Source organism: Pogoniulus pusillus, chromosome 4 (assembly GCF_015220805.1).
Source record: "Pogoniulus pusillus isolate bPogPus1 chromosome 4, bPogPus1.pri, whole genome shotgun sequence".
In the NCBI taxonomy this organism is placed as follows: domain Eukaryota; kingdom Metazoa; phylum Chordata; class Aves; order Piciformes; family Lybiidae; genus Pogoniulus; species Pogoniulus pusillus.
This window is the reverse complement of record NC_087267.1, coordinates 18,876,577-18,902,349: the sequence shown is the minus strand read 5'-3', so window position 1 is coordinate 18,902,349 and position 25,773 is coordinate 18,876,577. Positions and strand designations below refer to the sequence as shown.

Here is a 25,773-nt window from a genome sequence, read left to right as displayed (position 1 = left end):
CTCAGTCACCTGTTTTCAGGGGGGTTTGGCTATGTTTTACTACAGTGAATAGAGAACCTACAGAGAGCAGGGAGTAGGCAAACCTAATTCTGCTGGAACACTTGGTTCCCAGTAAAATAACCAATTCAAGCCAAGCTCCCAATTTTCTTTCTGTCAGAGCAATGCAAATGGTATTTTCAAGTGAGAATGGAAGCCCTCATCTTGAAGGTGTTTGTAGGAAAGACAAAGTGACTCGCCCTTGTGAATGTAAAAATGCTGATACACTCTCAAATGTTAACAGCCTACACAACTAGGATGAAAAAAAAGTCAAACTTGAACTAAACTTTTTATTTTCTTCCTTTTTACATTCTGTGTTCAGTCTCCTTTTAAAACTAAGAGGTTAAATTCATAGTGTTCGTAGAGAGACAGGTAGGAACCCATGTGCTTTAAAAACAAACAATAAAAGTCATCCTTTAAGATTGAATGTAAAGAGAGTTAAACACAGTGTTGCCTTAATGGTTTTAAAAAATAAAAAGTATTTTTAAAAGTTAATTTAATGACTGGTGTTGATCTTTTCTTTCCAGCAAATTAATTCCCAGCATTGTCATGGTTTGGAGGCATGAATCCAGCCTGGGTCCAGAGTGGGTTGAGAGCAGCTCTGAAGAAAGAGACTTGGAGGCGTTGGTTGCTGAAAAGCTCCCCATGAGCCAGCAGTGCCCTCATGCAGCCCAGAAGGCAGCCCTGTGCTGGGCTGCAGCCAGAGCAGTGTGGCCAGCAGGGCAAGAGAGGGGATTCTGCCCCTTTGCTCTGCCGAGACCTCACCTCCAATCCTGCCTCCAGTTCTGGTGTCCCCGTCATAAGGAGGACACAGAGCTGCTGGAGAGAGTCCAAAGATGACCCAGGGGCTGGAGCACCTCTGCTATGAGGGTAGGCTGAGGGAGCTGGGGTTGTTCAGCCTGGAGAAGATTCCAAGTGGACCTTAGAGCTGCCTTCCAACAGCTGAAGGGGACCCTCCAGGAAGGCTGCAGAGGGACTTTGCCTGAGGGTGTCTAGAGACAGGACAAGGGGGAATGGTTTGAAGCTGACGGAGGGCGGGGTTGGATTGGATCTTATGAAGGAGTTCTTCAGTGTGAGTGTGCTGAGACTCTGGAATAGCCCAGGGAGGTTGTGGATGCCTCCTGCTTGGGGGTGTTGAAGGCCAGGTTGGATGAGGCCTTGAGCAGCTGTGTCTAGTTGAAAGGTGTCCATGTCCACGGTGGGGAGGTTGGAGTAGATGAGCTCTGAGGTCCCTTCCAACTCAAGCCATTCTGTGCTGTTTGTTACCCTCTGCTGTCTTTGCTATCTCATCCAAAGCATCTGCAGGCCTTAGGCAAATCCCTCATGCAGTGTCTCTGCATGCATGAGCAGCTTTTCTGTACACACAAGTGCTTCTGTTCTGCACTCTTGTACAAGCACTCAACCATCTCCACTGAGAGCTTTTGTCAATATTTGCAGAACCAGGACCTGAGGAGTGCAGGGTGGTGGTGCTGAACCTGGGAATGGAGCAGCCAAGTCTAGTTGAGAGGTGTCCCTGCCTCTCTAGCTAAGTGGTTGGAGTAGATGATTTCTAAGGTCCCTTTCAACCTGAGCCATTCTAAGAAGCAAGCTGTTGTTTCCCTAAGTTTGTAAAGAGTTTATCCTCTTAGGGGTGGTTTGAACCTGACCCCAGGTGTAGTAATTATCCCCCTCCAACTTCTTGTCTAGACCCCCTATAAAAACAGAGGACCTTTCTGTTTCTCTTTAACTTCTCTGCCTGCCAGCAGCATCCTGGTTCCTGCTGCTCCTCCTTTTGCCACGTGGCCACCCTACCACATGGTGGGACAACCATCTCCTGAATCTACCTCCATCCACTGCCATCAATCTGGTTGTACATATATTTTGCACCTTGTTTCCCTTCCCTATACCTTTTTGTAACTCCCCTTACCTTAAATACTTTTTATTTATTGTTAAAGTTTTTCTTGTAACTTCCAAATCAAAGCAAGACTGCTCTTTGGGTGTTTTACTCCTTTTCACTCTCTACATCTCATTCCTTTCTTTCCAAATGGGGGAAGAAGGGAGGACATCCTCTTTATTGTATCGTTTTGTTAGGCTTTTTGGCTCTGGGAAGCTAAAACTAGAATACACCTTTTAGGACTGAAACTGGTTCAGTTCAGGTCTTGTTAACTGAACTTTTCTATTTCCAGGTGAACTGAAGTGCAAGTTGGAAGAAAGTCATCCTCACTTGTAAGACATGAAGCGAATGTACTGAGGGTCCTCTTCTGTTGCTGTAATTGACGTGGACTGGAAGACTGGCAGAATGTGACTTCAAGTGCAAACGGCTTGTAAGTACCTTTTATAATGTTATTATATTGGCATTCTATCTTAAGAGCAACTCTCTTCAGAAATCTTCATGCTAGGAACACTGAGATTATAATCATGAAGAATTTAGGGATTTCTATGGCTACATGGGACATTTTCTTGCAACAGTTTGACTTTACACTCACAGCTTGGAATTTCTTGCCTACTGTAAACTTAGCAGGACAGCACTGTCAAGTTAGCAGTGGGTGTATGCTGACCTTTTGGGATCACAGAATTACAGTGTTAGAGGTTGAAAGAGGCCTTGAAAGAGCATCCAGTCCAACCCACCTGCCAGAGCACGATCACCTAGGGCAAGTTACTGAGGAATGCATCCAGGTTCTCCTTTACAGAGAAGGAGACACCACAACCTCTCTGGGCAGCCTGCTCCAGGGCTCTGGCACCTTCACAGGGTAAAGCTTTTCCCTTCTGTTCCTGTGAAACCTCCTCTGCTCCAGCTTGCACCCATTGCCCCTTGTTCTGTCATCAGACATCCCTGAGCAGAGCCTGGCTCTGTCCTCCCCACACTGCCCTGCACATCTTTATGAACATGAGTGAGTGGGGGCAGCCCTTAGGCTCCTCTGCTCCAAGCTGAAGAGCCCCAGCTCCCTCAGCCTGTCCTCACAGGGAGAGGTTCCACTGCCTTCAGCATCTTTGTGGGTCTGTGTTGGACTCTCAAGCAGTTCCCTGAGGTTCTTGACTTGAGGAGTCCAGAACTGGACAGAATATTCCAGATGCAGCCTGAGCAGGGCAGAGTAAAGGGGGAGAAGAATCTCTCTTGACCTACTCACCACTGCCCTTCTAGCTCCCCCTAGGATGCCATTGGCCCTTTTTGCCAGAAGAGCATATTGCTTGATCATAGGCATCCTGCTGTCCACCAGGACCCCAGGTCCTTTTCCCCAGAGCTGCTCTGCAGCAGATCAGCCTCTAAAAGTCCATGAGGTTGTTCTTTCCCAGATGCAAGACTCTTGATTGTCCTTGTTGGATTTAATTCAATGTAGACTGGATTAAGCCACATAAATCTGTATCAGATTTGCCTGCTAGAGAGTGTCAAGAACAACACAAAACATTAAAATAACAAATGTGAAGGTTCAGCCACGGCTGCTATGCTGCTTGGTGTTTTGCTGTATGTGTTTTACATGGTGACAACAGGCCTGGCTGCCTTTCTTTATGGCTCTTCAGCACCTTAAGGCTGTGCTGCTGGCACTGCACTTGCTGCATGATAATGCTTGAAGCCCAGCCAGCTGTAAGGAAACGTGTCACTGTGTTCTGTAGTAGACAGCTGATGAAGGTCACCTCTTTAAAAGGAGCAACATGATAGTCTGCAGAAGGAGAGGAGTAACCCCAGCCAGAGAAATCCCTCTCTTGGTCCTTCAGTATCTATATTTTTGTATCCATTTTTCCACTGGGAGAGGATTTTTTCTGGGACTTCCTTTTAGCTATATCTTCTTGTATTTCCAAAGGAAAGGCCTTTAGGTTTTTCTTCACACAAGGAAGGCAGAACCTTTTGGAGTAGAACAGACTACATTCCTGTAAAAAAACAAAACAAACCCCAGAACAATATTAGCAGGATGCACAAACTGGAGCTGCTTCAATTCTAGTCTCATTAGACTAAATCTATATTTACAATTCTTCTAAATTAAATTATTCTCCTGGTTCAACTATTCCAGTAATTTTGCTTCTTCCTGTTCAATAATTCAAACATCTGCTTAGAGCTAACTGGGTGACAAATAAAGACTGAGCCTGTAACAGTTGCTAACCAAATCAGCCAGCCTGTTGGTGCTCTTAAAGAAGTGACCTTCATCAGCTCACTGCTACAAAGCCCAGTAACACATTTCCTCCAAACTGCCTTGTCCTTTAAGCATCACTTCAGAGAATCCTAAAATAGCTCAGGTTGGAAAGGACGTCGCAGATCATCCCCCACCATGGACACAGACAACTCTCAATTAGACTCAGCTGCTCAAGGCCTCATCCAATCTGGCCTTCAACACCCCAAGCAGGAGGCATCCACAACCTTCCTGGGCAGCTTTTTTCAGAGTCTCACTGCCCTCACACTTAAGAACTCTTTCCTAAGATCCAGTCTAACCCTGCCCTCCCTCAGCTTCAAACCATTCCCTCTTGTCCTGTCTCTAGACACCCTCAGGAAAAGTCCCTCTGCAGCCTTCCTGGAGGGTCCCTTCAGCTGTTGGAAGGCAGCTCTAAGGTCCACCTGGAGCCTTCTCCAGGCTGAAAAACCCCCGTTCCCTCAGTCTGTCCTCACAGCAGAGGTGCTCCAGCCCCTGGTTCATCTTTGTAGCCTCTGCTGGACTAGCTCCAACAGCTCTGTGTCCTTGTTCTGGGGACACCAGAACTGGATGCAGTATTCAGGATGTTAGTGATTGACTAGGAGGAAGAGAAAAGTGATGATTTTAATCTCCTTGCAGTACAGAGTTTGGACAACTGGAAATGAAGATTCCTGAAGTCTCATCCCTTTGCCTCATGGTGAGACCAAAGTCCGTGGTTTTCCTAGTGTTCCAAATAGGATAGAGTGGGTAAGCTGGAGCTGGTGTTGCTGATGGATTGTTCTTGGGGATTTAAATACAAATAATGACATCAGTTCAGATGAATCAGGGCTTCTTTTGGAAAGTAATGGATTCCATGGGGTTTGCTTAAAGGGATAAGTTTTCCCCTTGCCATGGTCATTTGCAGCTGACCTTTCTGCTAAGACTAGGATATTTCTGAGTTTCTATTCTTGCTTTTGTTTCCCATGTCACTATCTGGACTTCAGCAGTAGACTGAGCAGATGGTTACATTAAAATCACCATCAGCCTCCTTCTGTGTGACTTTCAAGTCTGAGGAACAATAATTTTTCATGATGAAGGGTCTGGAGAACATATCTTATGAGGAGTGGCTGTGGGAGCTGGGGTTGTTTAGCCTGAAGAAGAAGAGGCTGAGGGCAGATCTTACTGCTCTCTACAACTACTTGAAAAGAAGTTGTATCCAGGTGGATTTCAGGTTGTTCTTCCTAGTAACAAGTGATAGGATGAGAGGGAATGGCTCCCAGGGAAGTTTAGATTGCATATTGGAAGAAACTTCTTGACTTGAATCCATTCCTGAACATGGTTAAGAAATTCATGGATGTGGTGCTGTGAGACATGGTTTAGCACCAGACTTAGAAATGTTAGATAATGTTTGGACTCAATGATCTTTAAAGTCTTTTCCAACCAGAACAATTCCATCTATTGTCCTTCTCTGCTCTGACTGCCAGGCACCTTTATACTCAGAGCTACTGTGAGGCCTTGGTCTATGAAAAGCCTTGAATCTGGATTTCAGTTGCACAACCTCCAGAGCCTATTGTTTTTTGTCTCTTGGTATCCTTAATACTTTAAGCTGCCAATTAAAAAGGGAAGATTAGAGTTGAAGTTGGCCCTGCTATTCCTGTTTGCATTGCAAAATGGCACACAGCTGCCCTTGCCTCTAGGTGAAGCTCCTGGCTCCGCAGCAATGGACACAGCACCACTGGACACAACAGCAAAGAAGGGAAGAGGCTTTTACCGTGTTCTGCCAGTGGGGAACTCTGCTGGTAAAATGCAGCTCCTCACAGACACACTGTTGCTTAATTTGTGTTCTTTGAGCTGAAATGAGTGCTCATCTCTGGCTGACCTTGGCCAGTGGGGCTTACACAACATGAGCCATTGCACACCTGGGCTCTGGGTCCACACAGGCTTGGTCATCCTCCTTCAGGTGTGGGATTATCCAGCCTAGATGTTGTTTTGAAACCCTGTGGATTACACTTACTGGGTACAGTCCAGTCCTTCTTTGACCACTATCCTGATAGAGTTCTGTGTTTAACTGGGTAATTACAAAATCACAGAATGGTAGAGGCTAGAAGAGACATCCAGAGATCATCTAGTCAAACCCTCCACCTAAAGCAGGTTGAAAGGAATGCATCCAGACAGGTTTTGTCCATCTCCACAGAAAGAGATTCCACAACCTTTCAGGACAGCCTGTTCCAGCCTTCCGTTACCCTCAAAGTAAAGATGATTTCCTTCATGTTCAGTGGTTGGTATGTTTCACCACTTCCATGATTAAGGCAAGAGAGGCACTTCAACAGACTGCCATGACTTTTCAGATATGATGGACTGGTAACTTCATCTGCCAGTTCCCTCAGGATGAAACCTGCTCCTTTTCCTCCTTTGTTCTCCAAAAGCCACCTCTTTTCTTCTCCTGTCTTCATTTTGTGTTGCAGTAAGAAATAACTGCCAAATGACTCACATGGTCAGATTATATCATTTCCTCTCCCATTTTCTGAAAGGCAAACAGGAAGAAGGGGACTTGACCTTCCTTAGACCTGTGAAAAGCATTTTTACTATCCTCCTTTTTGTGGGATTTTGCCCAAGCTGACTGGACTAAATTAACTGAGTGAGACTTAAGAGACTGATCTTAAAATCACTGAATGGTTTAAATTGGAAGGGACCTTAAATATCATCTATTTCTAGTCCCCCTGCCATGGGCAGGGACACCTCCTGCTAGACCAGGTTGCTCAATGTCCTGTCCAACGTGGCCTTGGACAGTTCCAGGGAGGGGACATCCACAAGAGAATCACAAGATGTGAGGGGTTGGAAATTACCTCAAAAGATCAGCTAGTCCAAGCCCCCTGCCACAGCAGGATCACAAAGAGTAGGTCACACAGGAATGCATCCAGGCAGGTTTTAAATGTCTCCAGAGGAGAAGACTCCACAACCTCCCTGGGCAGCCTGCTCCAGTAACTCACCATCCTCACTGGAATTTCTTCCCAACAACCAGTCTAAAGCTCACCTCTTCTGGCTTAAAGACATCCACCCTTGTCCTATCATTAGAAGGCCTTGTAAAAAATGCTCACTTTGGAGAATTGACATTGAGCATTAATCAGGACAGTTCCTCAGTCTTGATTTTCCTTGGCACAGCAACTGTGAGGAAAGATATGTCTGACCTCTATCTAAGTCTCCTTAGATATCAAAGCTAGCAAATTAAGTCAAATCCTGTTGCCAAAGCCAAGGTCAGAAAAGTCTTAATTTTGCCACAGGTTAGTCTACTTATGTTCTAAATGAACAAGAAAGCAACCTGTCAGTGAATACTTTCCATCAACTTGGCCCAGCTTCTTTACCAAAACTCCCCAGAAAAGATTATTTTCTTCACCTTCAATCCTTATGTTGCACTGCCTTCAATTCTGGTGTCCCCAGTGTAAAATGGACACAGAACTGCTGGAGCAAGTCCAGAAGAGGGCCACAAAGGTGATCAAAGGGTTGCAGCACCTCTACTATGATGGTAGGCTCACGGAGCTGGGGTTGTTGGAGAAGATTCCAGGGGGACCTTAGAGCTACCTGAAGGGATCCTGCAGGAAAGCTGCAGCGGGACTTCTCATGAGGGTGTCTAGAGACAGGAAAGGGGAATTGGTTTGAAGCTGAGGGAGAGCAGGGTTAGACTGCATCTTAGGAAGAAGTTCTTCAGTGTGAGGGTGCTGAGACTTTGGAATAGGCTGCCCACGGAGGTTGTGGATGCCTCCTGCCTGGGGGTGTTGAAGGCCAGGTTGCACAAGGCCTTCAACAGCTGAGTCTAGTTGAGAATTGTCCGTGTCTGTGGTGGGGAGGTTGGAGCAGATGAGCTTTTGAGGTCCCTTCCAACCTGAGCCATCTAGGATTCTATGACTCTCTGAACATTATGGAACGCTCAGTGCAGGGCTGAGTTGGTCTGCTTGGCTTAAGCACAAGCAAGCACCAAAACCAATCCACAGAGATGCTATCCAACCTTTGGCACTCTCTTCTGCCTTGGATAAGTTTTTACTTCTCTGCACTGTAAATTTTCCCTCCATGAAAGAGCATAGTTTGTGTTTACCTGCTCTGTCGTGTGGGTGTTTAAACACTAATTACAGTTTTTGCAGATCTCTCTCAGTGTTACCTAAGTAGTATTGCTAAAGACATTTTGAAACCATAGTCACATGGTGTGATTCACTACCTAGTCTGGCCAGTTTGGTAAGAAATTTATTCTCAATTATTTACAATCAAGGTTTTGCTTTGAGTGATACCATCAGGGGGATCTTGAAGACTCAGATATGACTGACTTGTTTCCACAATAGGCAGGTATGTCAAAAAGAGTAAAAGAGGCTTCTGCTAGCTCACTGCTGATATCTTCTATACATTGGTGGTGGCAAGACTGTGGAATAGGCTGCTCAGAGAGGCTGTGGATGCCTCCTCCCTAGGGCTGTCCAAGGCCAGGTTGCCTGAGGCATTGATCAGACGAGTCTAGTTGAGAGGTGTCCCTGCCCATGGTGGGGAGGTTGAAGGAGATGAGCTCTGAGGTCCATTCCAACCTAAGCTGTTCTAGGATTCAATGACTGCCATGCCTTAGATGAAGTGAAACAGTTCATAAATCTTTTAAAAGACAAAGCCCCACCTTCATTAGGAAACATGCACTTGGCTCTGGAAGATGGAGCCAAACTATCAAAGGTGCAATCAGAAAGCACTGATGTTTCATCTGACTCAATTGTGGGCCTCAGGTCATTCCAGAAAGGTTAAAAAAAAAACCAACCCTACTCTGCCATCTCTAGTCTGAGCTTTTGGTGATTTTAGGACAGTGGAACAAATCCATCCCTGATTGAAGTCAGAAAGCATCTAACTTGTCCAAGAGCACCAATTTCCCTTTGGCTATGTCTGTCCAACCCTCCAAATGTTGTCAGTGTAATTCCACCCTTTGTTCTCCTCCGGAGGATTACCTCCAGTCCCCACATTGGCAAATGAGCTGTCTAAGCTGCCCAAATTATCTCATCTCATGCTCTGAGGAAGCCAGAGGTGTTTCTTTGTCCCATCAGAACTACAACCAGCAACAAACATGAAAAAACACTCTACGTTTTCACAAAGTCTTTAGTAAGTCTAACTCCCACTAGTAATTACGTTTTCACAAAGTCTTTAGTAAGTCTAACTCCCACTAGTAATTACTTGCAGTAAGGATCATATCTGTGGAGCTGGCTCCTAACTACTGCCATGACACAATTGGCTGAAAAGGCTGAATACGAACACTGCTAAAGCTGATGCTTGAGACCAAGGTGTGCTCTTGTTAACAGCTGCACTTGAGATTCAAGCACATAACTCTAAGATAGCAAACAACCACTTTTGAGAGAGAAGGCCAGGACCTGCCTGCTGTTAGAGCAGTGATGTCTGGTGTAACAAATGCATGCTGTTGTCTGTGTAAACCATCTGGTGATGTCTCACCATGAGTTGGATCATGCATGAATCCTGGTTACTGCATGAGTCCTGATTCTCTTCCAGCCACAGAACTGGCTTGCCAAGGGAAAGGAATGGGACTTAAATTTTCTCAATTCATTGTATTGCCTCAAAGCTCAGCACAGCCTCCAGACACTGATCATTGTGTAACACCTTGTCTTCATTTTTGCTCTGAACTCACAACAAACAAAGGGGCCAGTTCTGCACTGAGAAGGAATGAAGACAGCTGTAATTTTACACCATCTTTCGGGACTGTACTCAGATTTCATAGTTTTAAGACTGCCTACCAGCTGCTACTCAAACTCATTCTTCTTCAGAGAGCTCTCATGGCATTGCACAACTCTCCTCTACACTCACTTTCTACACTAGCTTTTGCAAATGGGATGACAGCCCTGTGCTGTGTATGCAAACCTAAGGATCCATGGATGTTCATGGAAAAAAAACAAGTCTACTGTTGGTATAGTATGGTCTAGTGAACCTTAAAGGTCTTGAAGTGCTATTCGATCTGCCTTGCGTTTGCTCATGCTAGGAAAGTGGAAAAGAGCACTCGCTGAGTCTGTGAGGCTGGGCTGTGCTCATCTCGAAATACAACACTTAAGGATGCTGAGCACAAAGAACTTTCTCTTGGGGAATCCACAAGAACATGCAATTAGCTTGACTTAAAGAGAGGCTGTTTGGAGTTCTGCTGTGTTGGTCTTTCTTTAACAGGTCACCAGGAACAAAGACAAATGACTGAGGAAGCTTGTTTGGCTTGTTACTTACTGCATCAACGCACACTGATCTGCCACACAAACTGCAGTGAGACCCAAGGATGAGGAACCTGCTCTTGTCGGGCGTGAACGGATCCTTCATGACATAGCTTTCTTCCAGAATCCTGTAAGAGAGGAATTTCAGCTTTTAAAGGACAGGTTTCACTGTAGGGGAGAGCTGAAATGCACAAACTGTGGAGGCTTAAAAGGTGTCAGCTCATCCTACTTGGTTGGCTTGGTCTGCACTTTGTATCTCTCTTCCAAAATTAGGGCAACTGGTGATCCTCTCAATGTTACCTTACTCTGTTTTGCTCAGAGCTCTACCTTAAAGTACTTTTTTGCCTTCCATTTTTATGGCATGCCTTCAGTACCTTGTCAAGTTATCATTTCAATTGCACAGCTCTTAATTGCAAGTTCTCTTCCAAAGCTGTGTGCACGTGAGGATAAAATCCAAAGGATTTGCTGCTCTTAGCTTTACAGCACTGACATAACTAAGATTTCCACCTCTTGGAAGTGTGAGCAACTGGCACAGAGCATTGCAATGACCTGAAATATTCTTTGTTTATGTCATAGACTTGCTCCAGGGCATTAAGGGAGTGCTTTTATTAATAATGTGGCAATCTGCTTGGGAAGGACTAAGGCCTTATTCTTCCTGGGAGCTGCAGGCAAAGTATTAGAGAAGTCAGCTGGGTGCCTGTCTGCACAGAGCACCCTGCAAGCCTGGCTGATTCTTGGACTTAAACTTGGATCCTGTAGTAATATGGAGTACAATATATACTTAAAGGATACTCTGTTAACATGTACTGCTTAGTCCTTGCCTACACACACACATAGGTGTGCATCTCTGAATCACAGAATCATAGAATCAGTCAGAGTTGCAAGGGACCACAAGGATCATCTAGTTCCAACCCCCCTGCCATGGGCAGGGACGACACCCTACCCTAGATCAGGCTGGCCAGAGCCTCATCCACCTGCCCTTAAACACCTCCAGGGATGGGCCCTCAACCACCTCTCTGGGCACCCCATGCCAGGCTCTCACCACTCTCATGCTGAAGAACTTCCTCCTCACGTCCAGTCTGAAATGTATTCCTTTTTCCGAAATTGTGGAATCCTTAAGGTCGGAAAAGACCTCTAAGATCATCAAGTGCAACTCTCAACCCAGCACCACCATGCCTACTAAACCATGTCTCAAAGTGCCATGTCTACCCATTTCTGAACACCCCTAAGGATGCTGACTCCACCACTTCCCTGGGTAACCTGTTGCAATGCTTGACCAGTCTTTTTCAGCAAACACATTTTTCCTGGTATTTCTTTTTTCTCTCCACTCAATCAAAAGATAGTATGGCTTGAGTATTCCACTGTTAGGAGAGATCAGGCATCTCAACCTGGCACACCACCTTGTCACCAAATCTAGTGCACAAAGACTGGATTACCTTTGCAAAGCTCCCCTCGCAAGAGTCAAGAGTCTCAGTGCAGTCATCATGAGCGCAGAGCCCTGGACACTGCACAAGCCCTCATGCCTGGCAGGTGTTCTTGCTGCAGCGCATTTAGGCCATGTGAGTAGGCCAGAAAGCAGGCCAATAAAGAGAGTATGTAAAGCTATTTCTTGCATGTAAGGCTTCAGCAATACTCTTTTGCTTCTGGAATCTCAGTAATTCAAATAAAGCCGATGTGTTAACAACTGATCTTGGATAGCCTGAAGGTAAGATGCACGTTCAGCTTTGATTCACACTTCTTAAATAATGGACATGATCAAAGGCAGGCTACTGCTCTGCTGAGTAGCTAAGAGGGAAAACCAGTAGTGCTCTGGTGTCTCCATCACAAGAAGGACACACAGCTGCTGGAGCAAGTCCAGAAGAGACCACAAAGATAATACCAGTGCTAGACTGCCACTGCTATGAGGATAAGCTGATGGAGCTGGGGTTGTTGGAGAAGACTCAGAAGATACCTTAGAGCTACCTTCCAGCACATGAAAAGATACTCCAGGAAGGCTGCAGAGGGACTTTTCATGAGAGTGTCTAGAGACAGGACAAAGGGTAATGGTTTGAGTTGAGGGAGAGCAGGGTTAGGCTGGATCTCAGGATGAAGTTCTTCAGTAGGAGGGTGCTGAGACTCTGGAGCAGGCTGCCCAGGGAGGCTGTGGCCTCCTCCTGCTTGAGGGTGTTGAAGGCCAGGTTGGATGAGGCCTTGAGCAGCCAAGCCTAGTTGAGAGGCGTCCCTGCCCATGGTGGGGAGGCTAGAGTAAAGGAGCTCTTCCAACCTAAGCTGTTCTATGACTCTGTAATTTGGAATGATAAAAATACAGCTGCCTGAAGAAAACAGCTTGGGCAGGTGGTGATCAACAGCTGTTTCCATTTTATTAGAAGCTAAGTAGTCTTAGTGGAGTGAACTGTTGAGTACATGCCTGACCATGTCTGCCTGTTTGGTTTGTTAACCAGGATGGACTCAGTGGAGCTACCCATGTATTTAAAGGTAAGTCTTTATTTTATGGGGAGTTTAATGTCTGTAGTCTTAACTGCACAGTTTCTGGTCAAACTATCCCTGCTTAGCAGAGATGGAGAAGGCTTTGTCTGTGTACTAAATTTCCACACAGTCACATGCCACAACCCACCAAAGAACTAACTCATTCAAAAGAAGCATTGCTGTTCAAAACTCCACATCCAACAGCTCTGAAAAATGTATGGTTTGAATTCATGCTGTGTTTACAAGTTAGCCAACTGACAAAGCTACAGCTGTGAGGAAAGGGCTATTCCCAGAAATGCCAGGCTGACAGTCAACACTATTCTGGTAAGAAAATAAGGGTATGTGTAAATAATAGAGTTAGGAAACAGGTTCAATGCAAGTGTTTGCACACCAGTGAAGCAGGATGGGAAAGTTCATTTTTGTCTTTGATGTCAATGGTGACAATTTTTACCCTTTCTTCCCTTTGGAAAAAGAATGGCTTGTTACTAGGCTTATGCAGTGCAGGTCGTTGTACAGTACAAGACTTCTTACAGTGCTCACAGCACAAACTGAGTCTGCAACACGCAAGACTTTACTTACACAATGGAATATGCATTTGGTGGCTTCTGTCCATAGTATGTGTATGGAGCTGTTAAGTCACACAGCTGACAGGTGAACTCTCTGGCAGGCTGAATTTCTTTGGGAGCATCCATCTTTACCTGCAAGAAACACACACACACAGATTTTTAGCTCCAAAAATGCAATACTGGAAACAAGCCTGCAGGAAGATTAAACTGAGGTGGGACATCTGGCTATGCAAATTAAAATCCAATGGTAAACTGACTGCTGCTAACCTTGATTAGTAAATCTTCTCTCTCAAATCAAGTTGATTGCCCATGTCCCAGTTAAATTTCCAGCATCCTTAGGTTTGGAATTTGCAGCCTGGGAGCCTAATTATGAAGTCTAACTCTTAACTTGGAACTTGATCTGTAAAAGAATTAAGGTAATAAAACAAGTGGCTGTGATCTAGAAAACCCTTTGCTCAGCTGAACCCTGCACTCCCTAAGCACTTCCCACCACCCTGCTCCCTAACTGCTGTGCAGATTTCTGATCTGGTTCTGCAGTGCCTACCTCCTTCCACAAACTGCAAATGGAGCCCTCAAAGGCTTTGGGATCCCACTCAGGAGGCAGGTACCAGAAAGGCAGGTGTTGCAATGACTTATGTCTTTTTTTTGCTTCTGGTTTACCTTCAAATAGTGTTTTGGAACCTTAACCCTGGCTACTGAAATGAGGCTGATGTGATCACCTTGTGCCTAGACAGAGCGTGCGTACTCCAGATGCACAGGACAGAGGAGAAGCTACCTTTTAAAAACGTTTAGGTCCTAAAACAGGCAGAAGAGAAAAAATCTGCTTCAACCTCATGGAGGATTCCCATCTATTCCTACAAATCAGGGAATCTGAACATAGGAAAGCCATTGTCCAGATGTCTGACAAATTCAGCCACCCATGGCAGAGGTGTAGCTAAGGGTGTCAAGATGTAAAAGACAGGAAAGCCATCACAGAATCACAAAACATTAGGGGTTGGAAGTGACCTCAAAAGATCATCCAGTACAACCTCCTGCCACCACAGGATCACCTAGGGCATGCCACACAGGAACACAGGCACGTGAGTTTGGAATGAAAGAACAAGACTCCATAACCTCTCTGGGTAGCCTGCTCCAGTGTTTTGATGCTTTGGGACTTCCAAGATGTTTAAAATCTTGGCTGCTGACTTAGATTTGGGAGCTTACCCTTCATTAATGCCACTTTAGCTGAGAGTTACACCCTGAATTTTCAGAAAGGATATCCAAGCAAGGATGCTTTTAGGAGTGAATTTGCTGTGTGTGCATGATCAGATTAAAGAGAGCTAATCATATACAGGGCCAGAAATTGCACCAGTCCGTGAATGCAATGTCACCACTTGCTTGCATGCTGGGTATCTTCACTCACCTGCAACATTTTCACCTTGCACTCAAGAACAGAACTCAAGCTTTTAGCTAAAATCCCTCACACTTTTCAGGGCACAGAGTTTTCTGCTGCAAATCTATTAGCTTGATGTCAGCTCTCCATCACTTAACCTGTCAGGAAGGTGAGCACTAGGGACTAGGATTTGGGCAGTATCTCAGCAGTCATGGTTGAGCAGAGCTACAGCCTGCCAAAGGACAGCAGGTTGTTGCCACTCTTCTAGCTTTGCAGCCATACCCTGCCTGTTGGAGCAGTGCAGAGGAGGGCCACACAGATGATTCAAAGGCTGGAGCACCTCTCCTGTGAGGACAGGCTGAGGGAGCTAAGATTGTTCAGCCTGGAGATTCTGGGGGCACCTTAGATCTGCCTTTCAGTATCTGAAAGGATTCTACAGAAGGCTGCAGAGGGACTTTTCCTGAGGGTGTCTAGCGACAAAGGGGTGCAGGGTCAGACTGGACCTTAGGAAGAAGTTCTTCAGTGGAAGGGTGCTGAAACTCTGGAATAGGCTGCCCAGGTAGATTGTGGATGTCTCCTTCCCAGAAGGTGTTGGAGGCCAGGCTGGATGAGGCCTTGAGCAGCTGAGTCTAGCTGAGAGGTGTTTCTGACCACAGTGGGGAGGTTGGAGTAGATGAGTTCTGAGGTCCCTTCCAACCTGAGCCTTTGTAGGATTCCGTTGATGGTTCTATGATTCCCTACAGAGATGATTCAGTTCACTAAGGCTCTGTCTCTGTGTTTTAGCTCAGCTCACAGGTCTTCTTTGGAAACAAACTGTCTGACTGTCCCCACTTATGCCACTTAGTTTCCATCTTGGAGCAGTCTAACAGCACACAAACCAGACAGTTTTAGGTGAAAATAAACTGAAAGATGTGCTCCAGAAGCACACCTAATACACTCCAACATGAATGCCCAACTACTAGCCATAGAGTCTACAGGATAGGAACAGAGATCGTCTGAAATGTGACAGAGTGGGCAGCAGGTATTCAATATTAAACACCACGCTCTGTGGTTTCACTCTTACTGCATCACATGAGTTACTACTGTAGTAACAAAGAAAAAACTACTTAGTTTTTCTTTTATGCCTTCTTCCGTGTTTTTTTCCCCTTGTTCCTGTCTTGCAGAGGAATTCCAGAACTGCTAATGGTAGTACAAGGTTAGAGAAGTTAAAGGCAGAACTGCAGAGCCAAGAGAAAGGGAAGGCTGAGATGAAGGACCTGTATTTCTCTCTTTAATGATAGTAAGCTATTTCTGCTCAGCCTGAGTGGTGAAACTGGATCCTCAGAGACATATGCTGCAAAGGTGAATCAGGGGCAAGGTGAAACAGAGTTGTGACAACTTGTCACCTAATGTTCCAAAAGACTGGGAAGCCCCAAGGTCCTCAGAAGTTACAAAGGCTTTGTAACAGCCACCCAGTTCAGAAAGCCCTAGTCTGTTAAATCCTGATACTGAATTGTGGAGATCATGTGCCTTAAGCCATCATTCCTTCTCCATCAGCCTTTTTGCTGCCATTCCTGGCATTTCAGTAGTATAGGGAGATCTTCAAATGTAACACACAGAGGGCTGGAGATGCTGGTTTGATAAATAAAACAAATTTGAAAATACTTTAGGCAACTACATTTTTTCAGGGAGTGATGTAACCCTTGCATATTGTGGATTCTCCCTACCTCCCAGGGATGCTTGAGAATTTAATTAACTATTACTTTCAGATTTTCCAGTTGGATAAAAGGCATATGTTGCCTATTTCTCCCTGGATATTAAAAGTGGGATTCTTCAAACTACACACAAATTCAACTAAGTGTGCTTTTTGAGACCTGCATTTTAAGATTACCAGATAACCAGGTACCCCCACATATCTAAACTTACCTTTTCTGTAGGTAAAACACCCACCTGCCTGAATGAGACTATCCAGAACACTAAATGCAGTGTTTTGTGACCAATCTTTTCTTTAAAATGGGAAACACTTAACCCCAGAGGCAGAGTATGGAAAGTCATTTGACTCACATAAACGTGACTATCATGGTGATCATTTCTTTAAAATAATGCAAAACACTAAAAGTAACAACAGTAGCCAAAAAAAAAGAGCATTTATGGCAGGATCACAGACTTAGGAATGAATGTGTCCTGACTCTAAGTCAAAAGAACAGCCCTGGATTCAGAGCTGACATATGTTAGGTATAGAAACACCTGCTCTCTTACAGACCATTGGCATGTAGAACAGATTCTGCTCAGTGACTACCAGTGGGAAGGAATGATATCTATGTACAAACTGTGTTGGCTATGGCAGTTGAAAAGCATATGATCCTGCCAGCATGGCACAGATGAATTTAGGATGCTTTCCATTTTACTCCCAGCTTACAAGTCACTGCTATCAGCTGTACCAAGTTTTATTTCACTGGGAACATTGTTTCTCCCGAGAGCTTGTCTACACAGCAGCACTTGGGAAAGTTAAGGTGCAGAGTGAATTGTCCTATTCAGAAGTAAAGTTTGCTGTAGAACAAAGTAATTTTCCTTATGAAGAAATTTAATTGCAATGTAATAAGCTTTTTAGTTTATGTCCAACCCTCTCTGCAGTCAGCAGGGGCATCCTCAACTAGGTCAGGTAGCCCAGAGCCTTGGTAAGCCTGACCTTGAATATTTTCAGGGATGTGGCCTCAACTACCTCTCTTATCATTGCTCTTCTGACAACACAGCTACCCACAGGTGCTGGATTATGAAGCAAACACTGAATCAGCATGCTCAGCAGAAACCTGCCAAGTCAAGCCCAGAATGCTGCAGGACATGTGCGAGGTTGGCCCATGTGTCATGGCAAAAGGTAAGGCACAGAGATTTAGATGCCATACTAAGGAAATAATTGCAGGAAAAGAAAGGTGCATGCTAGATGGTACTAGGAGAGTGCTTCTCCGTGTAACCTATGGCTCACAAATTATATGGATGTGGGGGAATGGCCAGCTTGGTCTTCAGAGGTCCCTTCCAACACCTGCCATGCCTCTCAGTGCAGTTCCCTAGGGGCTCCTCAAAACTCCAGGGCAGTTCTCAGAGCATTCTGCTAACAGGCCTGGAACGTATGCCAGAAATAATAAACCATCACTAAATTGCCAGGGTTAGTGACAAAGCAGCGGCATAGACAAGTAATCTGATTTTCTTTCCTTCAAACCTCATTTGTGCAAGTCTTTATAATGCATTGGTTAAGCCCCTCTTTATACTCCACAGGAGTACTTCTGAGTTGCTGATAAGCTAGAGAAACTATACAGGAAACCAAGTGTCTACAAACAGACTTAGACTTTGATTTGAAAGGCTGTTGGATAAAATCAACACCAACACAGCTTTAATCTTCTCCAATTAAACCCTGGTTTCTTCTAAGTGGAATGGGCTGCCCAGGGAGGTGATGGAGTCGCCGTCCCTGGAGCTGTTCAAGGCAGGATTGGACATGGCACTTGGTGCCATGGTGTAGCCTTGAGCTCTGTGGTAAAGGGTTGGACTTGATGATCTGTGAGGTCTCTTCCAGCCAAAATTTTCCTGCCATATCCACTGTTGATGACAATGACCTATGAAAACAGTGACAGCTTGATTCTCTATGGGAAGGAGTGCTCTCTAGCAGAAGGGTAGGAGCCACTGAACTCATAGCCTGGCACATACCAAGCTATTTTGCCAGTATTTGGTGTGATATACATTTAAACACACTTTCAGCACCAGGAATGCATTCACCCCCTGTTGCTTAATTCACATAAGAGAACAGCAGAACCTTCTTACTTGCTAAACCCCAGGTGAGCAACTCTCTCCCTCCAGTTCCTTCATGCCATTGCCCTGAAGGTACATTTAGGTCAGCTGCTGGCTGTCTCTCTGCTCACTCTTTGAGTTGACCTACCTGTGTTCCTTGATCAGGAATGCAATTTCACCAAGCTTTATCAATTCTCCCAAAGATGACCTGATTGAATTAAATCCTGACTGTTTGTAGCAACGTCTCATTTCAGGCTGCAGCAAGGATAGGACTGTAGTAATACTGCTACTCCTACTTTGCTCTGAAAGAACTGAGATCACTGTAGCACACAGGCTCCCCTTTAGGCATGGGGCATGTGGCAGTCTCCACACTGTTTTTTTAAGTAACTGCCCACAGCAGTAGGATAAATGGACTAGGTGGTCACAGATGTGAAACTCAGCTGCTGTAGGAAAGCCAGAAGGAATGCAGGAATGTCAGAATAAAGACAGGAGGAATACAGAGAATTAAATCAAAACCGTTCCTTAGGTGAAAAGGTTTTACAAACACAAGACAACTCTCAAAAAGGCATCTATTAATATGATGGATGACTTAACAAAGCTGAGAAACCAACACTTCACAAAAATCTAGCCCAAGTACTCCTTACTTGAATACGTCAGCTAGCTGACTGAACCAGGCTGCACTTGGTAAGAATCCCAAACGAGGCAAGGATTTAACAGCTTCACATGAGAATGCTGGCAAGGCTGTAACCGGGATATAGCACTGCCCTCTAGCGGACACACACCACCAGGCCACTGTCACTAGCGGCAGGGAATTCTGCATCCAGCACCTCAGCTGCTGGAGTGACTCAACAAAAGCCCAGCAAAGTGCATCACGTAGTAAGAGTGATAGAACAAACTACAAGCAAGCTGCCCGTGCATGCCTGGTAGAGGCCTTCTCCCTGGAGGCGTTGCAGGCCAGGTTCGGTGATGTCTTGTGCAGCCGAGTCTAGTTGAGAGGTGTCCCTGCCCATGGTGGGGAGGTTGGAGTAGATGATGCCTGAAGTCCCTTCAACCTGAGCTATTCTAGGATTCTATGCCTGGCTGCAGAGGCATAGCAAATGCTGGAGTTCCTTATTGTGTAAGAGAATGAACAAACCTGACAGTGAAAGCAGAACTACAGTGTCATTAGTTCTGCCTTTCCTTTTCCCCAGAATTTATCTATGTTCATAACCTGGTTTTCTGCTCCATCTCCCTCACTGCTCTTTTTTGTCCTCTTCCACGAGGCTTTCCTAAGCAGAGTACAAACGTTATGGCATCATCATCCATGATGCCACTCTAACGTTCTGTATGTAAAACAGAAATTAAAGGCAGGCAATGGGGACTTGCTGCTCCTCTCCCAGCAGTTACAAGGTCTTACTGGAGAGGAGGTGACATAGGACATCCAAACACTGGAAGCAAAGATCAGTTCTGGATTAGTTATTCCTTGCCAAAATGAGAAAACCAGACCTAAAGGCTGATTTAGTTCAGTCTCCCCACTGGTACAGCCACAATAAATAAGCTTGCTGTAGCCACAGGTTACCCTCACACACCCTGAACTGAGTTTGTCTTCCTTCCAAACTGTACTTCCTTATTATAGCTTTGTTAAATTAATATCCATAGCAGAGAAGAATAAGTTAGTAAGGCTCTATGAATATGTAAGTGATGATGATTCCTTTTAAGTTGTGCTTTAAATAAAGTTATGGAGGGCCATACATTTACCACTTAGAAGTATTAGCTTGGTCAATCACAACCTAAATTTAATGAGACACTTTCCAACAGAGTGTAAAAATAGGAACATCAGGATTTGGTGGGAATACAGGAGGAGAAGCTAACAGAGTGTTTCAAGAAATACAACACTGCAACTTGACAAAATCCTGGAAGAAATAAATACAGCTTCAGTCATTTATCTCCCTAGATAAAGGTTAGTACTGTAGGGAAATACTTAGCCTGCACTATGTGGGGCTGCATGTTACAGTGTCCTTGCGGTGACAGCCCATGACTGCTTCCCCCTGTGACCAGCAAGGCACTGAGTGTTAATATACTGGGGGAAGAAAATTCTTCCTGGCAAAATGTGACTGAGCCACTCAGTTCGTTAGGCCTGAGCTCAAGGAGAGGACTCCATAATGAAATACAGCAAAACCTTCAAAGTCTAAAGCAAACACAAAACTACTAGAGGGGGAGGGAGCATGGGGTAAAACAAGAGAGCTTCCCAAAAGCCCAAGAGTAAAGAGTCCTATAATCAGGTGAGAAAAGACCCTTGAGATGATCAGGTCCAACCATTAAGCCTACCCTACCAAAGTCACCACTAAACCACTGCATTAAATGCCACATCTAAATGACCTTTAAACACTTCCAGGGATGGTGATTCCACCACCTCTTTGGGTAGCTTCTTCCAATGCTTGACCACTCTTGCAGTGAAAACATTTGTCCTAGTGTCCAGCCTAAACCTCCCCTGGTGCAGCTTGAGGCTGTTCTCTCTTGTCCTGTCACTAATTACCTGTGAGAAGAGATTAGCCCTTACCACTGTTGTCCTTTCAGGTAGCTGTGGAGGGAAATACCCATCTATACTATATCTACAACTTTCCCATGCTCACAGCTCTAAACATCTGCTTACAGGCATGCTCTTTTCCTCTCTAAGACATGTTACTTGAATTTTGTTATGCCAGCTATTGTGAATAGTGAGCATGAGTAAACACCAATAAAAGGTATTTCCAGCATGCCTGATAAAGCAAAGAACTGCACTGTCACTCAACCCTCAACGTTTTCTTTTCTAGGGCACTTACTGGGAACTACTATCACAAGAACTGACAAACAGGTGCCTTGTTTCACACCCTCCTACTGAGGTCATTTGGGTTTTGCCCCTTTGATTACAGTTTATAGTGGAAATCAGTCCTTCAGTCACAGATTAGCAGCTTCTAGGCTTCGTTACTTGCACATATGGTAAATTCCTGTTTTCTAGCCATGTAGCAAGATGAAATAATGTGAATTTTCCACATTTTCAGGTTAGTCTCTTTGCTCCTCTCAGAAAGATTTTTGCTTCCTAATCAGCACTTGCATTGCTTTGCCTAAAAATATTGTTACTAAGCCTGAACTTTCCTAACACCTGATGCTCTCATCAAATGGCTATCAAGGCCCATATAAAACAATAATGCTTCCATAACTTTCTGCAGGACAGAGAGAAATAATCACAGAGCATGAGGACTTGGAAGGAACCTTGAAAAATCATCCAGTCCAACTCCTCTGCCAGACTAGGATCACCTAGAGTTGGTCCCTCAGGAACGCATCCAGGTTGGTTTGGAATATCTCCAGAGAAGGAGTGTCCACAGCCTCTATGGGCAGCCTGTTCCAGAACTCCATCACCCTCACAGTAAGTTTCTCCTTATGTTTATGTGTCTTTATACAGCTGGAGATGTATTTTACTACACACAGCCAGGCAACTTCTTTTGTGCGTGCTCTGTAGTTTGCACAGCCCATCCCCCATTTGTGCGTGTGTTTATGCTTTTTCCTTCCAGAAGTTACTTTTAGACAAATACTGCTCTGTTCATCACAGATAAAACAGGAGGAAGGCAGGTTTCTCACATGACAAATGTAATCATGGGTGGATCGCGGAATTGCACTATGGTTCATTTTACTTGGCCAGTAAAGAGAAAACCAAGAGCAGGCAAAAAATGCTTTCACCAGGCAGAGGAAAAGAGCAGAGCACAACACTCACTGACTCTCTCTCAATGTATCCTGGCCTAGAGTGAAGAAACTCAAAGAACCCCAAGCTATTGCAATCACTTAGGTAACTATTTTTCTTAATCCAAATCCCAGGTTTCTGCTTATCAATTGAGATTTCTGGGGCTGTTTACAGAGGTTTTCTGGTGTATTGATTTTTTGGCCAATAAAAGCACCGCTTCAGCAAACAGGCCAATGCAAAGGTAATGCACAGCCTAGAAAACTTAGCATCTCAAGAAGCTTGGGTAGTAGGTCCCCATCAGAAGCCAGTTTAACAGAAGAACAGAAATCTTTTCCTACCATTACAATAAACAAAAGCCTTCTTTGGTCTGAGCACCTTCGGGCAACTCTAGATTGCCATATTTGTGCATAGTAAAACTTAAAGTCAACCAGGTTGGAAGAGACCACCAAGATCATCCAGTCCAACCTATCACCCAGCCCTGTCCAATCAACTAGACCATGGCACTAAGTGCCTCAGATGGGCTTTTCTTGAACACCTCCAGGGATGGCAACTCCACCACCTCCCTGGACAGCCCATTCCAATGCCAATCTCTCTCTCTGTGAAGAACTTCCTCCTAACATTCAGCCTATACTTCCCCCAGCACAACTTGAGACTGTGTCCCCCTGTTCTGTTGCTGGTTTGCCTGGCAGAAGAGACCAACCCCTACCTGGCCACAGCCTCCCTTCTGGTAGTTGTAGACAGCAATGAGGTCACCCCTGAGTCTCCTCCAGGCTAAACAACCCCAGCTCCCTCAGTCTCTCCTCACAGGGCTGTGCTCCAGGCCTTTCATCAGTTTCATCGCTCTTCTGTGGACATAGAATCATAGAATCAACCAGGTTGGAAGAGACCTCCAAGATCATCCAGTCCAACCTATCACCCAGCCCTATCCAGTCAACTAGACCATGGCACTAAGTGCCTCATCCAGTCTTCTCTTGAAGACCCCCAGGGACGGTGCCTCCACCACCTCCCTGGGCAGCCCATTCCAATGGGAAATCACTCTCTCTGTGAAGAACTTCTTCCTAACATCCAGCCTATACCTACCCTGGCACAACTTGAGACTGAGTCCCCTTGTTCTATTGCTGGTTACCTGGGAGAAGAGGCCACCCCCCACCTGGCTACAATGCCCCTTCAGGTAGTTGTAGACAGTAATAAGATCATCCCTGAGCCTCCTCTTCTCCAGGCTAAACAGGCCCAGCTCCCTCAACCTCTCCTCATAGGATTTGTGCTCCAGGCCCCTCACCAGCTTTGTTGCCCTTCTCTGGACATGTTCCAGCACCTCAACATCTTTCTTGAATTGAGGGGCCCAGAACTGGACACAGTACTCAAGATGTGGCCTGACCAGTGCTGAGTACAGAGGAAGAATAATCTCCCCTGTCCTACTGGCCACACTGTTCCTGATACAAGCCAGGATGCCATTGGCTCTCCTGGCCACCTGGGCACACTGCTGCCTCATGTTCAGCTACTATCTACCAGTACCCCCAGATCCTCCACTGTTCTTGGTGTAACCTTTTCGTATCTGTAGAGATCACAGCTGTACATCCTGACTCTCTTTGAGGCAAGGCATAATGTGTGACAACATATGAAATGCTGCTCTGGTTGTAGTTACTTAGCCTAGCAAACTTCTCCCTTTATAGATGCGAAACAAAGGCAGGAGATAAACATATTTTGTACAGACTCCAGAAACATGAAAGTCTTAAATTTTGTTTACATCAAAGATCCTATTTCAATTGTAAAGGTATAGCCAAAGAGGACTAAGATTTTTATGTTACCATTAGTTATGCTGACAGAAAAAGGTTTATATCAAGACGACTTCTAAGCTACACCAATTAAAGGAAATTAATCAGCATATCACAGTATCACCAGGGCTGGAAGAGACCTCACAGATCATCAAGTCCAACCCTTTACCACAGAGCCCAAGGCTAGACCATGGCACCAAGTGCCACGTCCAATCCTGCCTTGAACAGCTCCAGGGACGGCGACTCCACCACCTCCCCGGGCAGCCCATTCCAGTGTCCAATGACTCTCTCAGTGAAGAACTTTCTCCTCACCTCCAGCCTAAATCTCCCCTGGTGCAGCCTGAGGCTGTGTCCTCTTGTTCTGGTGCTGGCCACCTGAGAGAAGAGAGCAACCTCCTCCTGGCCACAACCACCCCTCAGGTAGTTGCAGACAGCAATAAGGTCACCCCTGAGCCTCCTCTTCTCCAGGCTAAACAATCCCAGCTCCCTCAGCCTCTCCTTATAGGGCTGTGCTCAAGGCCTCTCACCAGCCTCGTTGCCCTTCTCTGGACACGCTCAAGCATCTCAATGTCCCTCCTAAACTGGGGGGCCCAGAACTGAACACAGTACTCAAGGTGTGGTCTAACCAGTGCAGAGTACAGGGGCAGAATGACCTCCCTGCTCCTGCTGACCACACCATTCCTGATGCAGGCCAGGATGCCACTGGCTCTCTTGGCCATATGGTGTCTTTGCTCTGGGATACTTCTAGTTGCCCCTCCACGGTAGCATATTGGTAATACTGCAGTGGATTTGTAACTTTTCTCACTCCATGCAAAGCAGGAGTTTGAATTCTAGTCTCCCACCTCTCCACAAGGCTTCATCTGTTTGCTGTCTCCCGTGACGGAGAAGCACTGCGCTATGCCCCTGCAGCAGCAGAAGGACCCGCCTGGGCCCTGGCCTAAGGAGGACTACGGCCACTCATCTTGAGGGGAATCCCGGCCGGTAAGGAGAAAAGAAAACACCTTTGCCCGGTCCCAGACACGCATCGTGCTGAAGACAGAGCAAAGACTGATTCCTTTCGCTGTTTTAGCGGCAGCCGCTCCCGGGCAGCTGGAGTTTAACCGCGCAGCCTGTAGGCTGAGGCCTGGCTGCTCACAGGGCCTGGCCTCCAGCCCCGCTCCCCGCGGGCTGCTCCCGCCCTGGCCGCGCAGCACAGCCCCCGACTGCCGACCGCCCGGCACCGCGCGGCACCCACCGGAGCGGCGGCGGCGGCCCCCAACCACGCGTGGCGACCGACGGGGGGGCACTCGCCACTGCCGGGTTCCCCGCTCTGACGCCGCGGCCTCCAGTCCCTGCGCCGCTCCTCCTTAAAGGGCCAGCGCCGCGGGTTGCGGGGAGCCGCCGCCTCCCTCGGCTTGGCGCCGCGCTCCGGGTGAAGTGGGGCGCCCAGGTGGCGGGGCCGAGGTCTGCCTTGGGGCCGGCGGTCTCTGGACCTGCGGTGTGCAGAAGCAGATCAACACGGAGAGGCGCGGGTTTTGGGTTATTCCAGGTGTGCGCAGGCTGAGTTGCTGGGTGGTAATTCTACAAAGCTGGCACACCGGCTGAAATTCACGGCGGACGTTTATACGGGAAAATACGTTCGCTGTGCCTCAAGCCAGCGCTCGCCGAACAACCACTGCTTGGTTTCTTTCTTGCTTCATGTTAAAGCTACAGCTACCCCTGAATTCATGCTCCAGGGAGTGCTTACAGGGGTAGGAGACTGCTGGAGCGAGGAGATGTGGGCTTTCACATTATAGCGGTATTATAAACCTCTCCCGGCACAA

At 46.1% G+C, this 25,773-nt stretch overlaps 1 protein-coding gene and 1 long non-coding RNA gene across 4 annotated transcripts; one reads left to right on the top strand and one right to left on the bottom strand.

Annotated features, from left to right (window-relative positions):
* The first annotated feature begins 2,044 nt into the window (after nucleotides 1-2,044).
* Nucleotides 2,045-10,378, top strand: LOC135174776 (uncharacterized). Its single transcript, XR_010302086.1, has 3 exons — nucleotides 2,045-2,339; nucleotides 8,377-8,450; nucleotides 10,299-10,378. It is a non-coding gene; the product is annotated as an uncharacterized LOC135174776 (long non-coding RNA).
* CDPF1 (cysteine rich DPF motif domain containing 1) lies at nucleotides 3,321-25,415 on the bottom strand. 3 transcript variants are annotated; one of them, XM_064142312.1, is made up of 5 exons: nucleotides 25,206-25,415; nucleotides 17,703-17,837; nucleotides 13,382-13,500; nucleotides 10,353-10,464; nucleotides 3,321-3,882 (listed from the first exon to the last, which is right to left on the bottom strand). In XM_064142312.1, the coding sequence occupies exons 3-5, from the start codon at nucleotides 13,492-13,494 to the stop codon at nucleotides 3,733-3,735; spliced, it is 375 nt and encodes a 124-aa protein (XP_063998382.1). In that variant the 5' UTR covers nucleotides 13,495-13,500; nucleotides 17,703-17,837; nucleotides 25,206-25,415; the 3' UTR covers nucleotides 3,321-3,732. The 3 variants fall into 3 exon arrangements, with proteins under 3 accessions (XP_063998382.1, XP_063998381.1, XP_063998383.1); XM_064142311.1 differs by lacking the exon at nucleotides 17,703-17,837 and having other exon boundaries at nucleotides 25,206-25,414; XM_064142313.1 differs by lacking the exons at nucleotides 17,703-17,837; nucleotides 25,206-25,415 and adding an exon at nucleotides 13,636-13,659.
* Nucleotides 25,416-25,773: the final 358 nt, after the last annotated feature.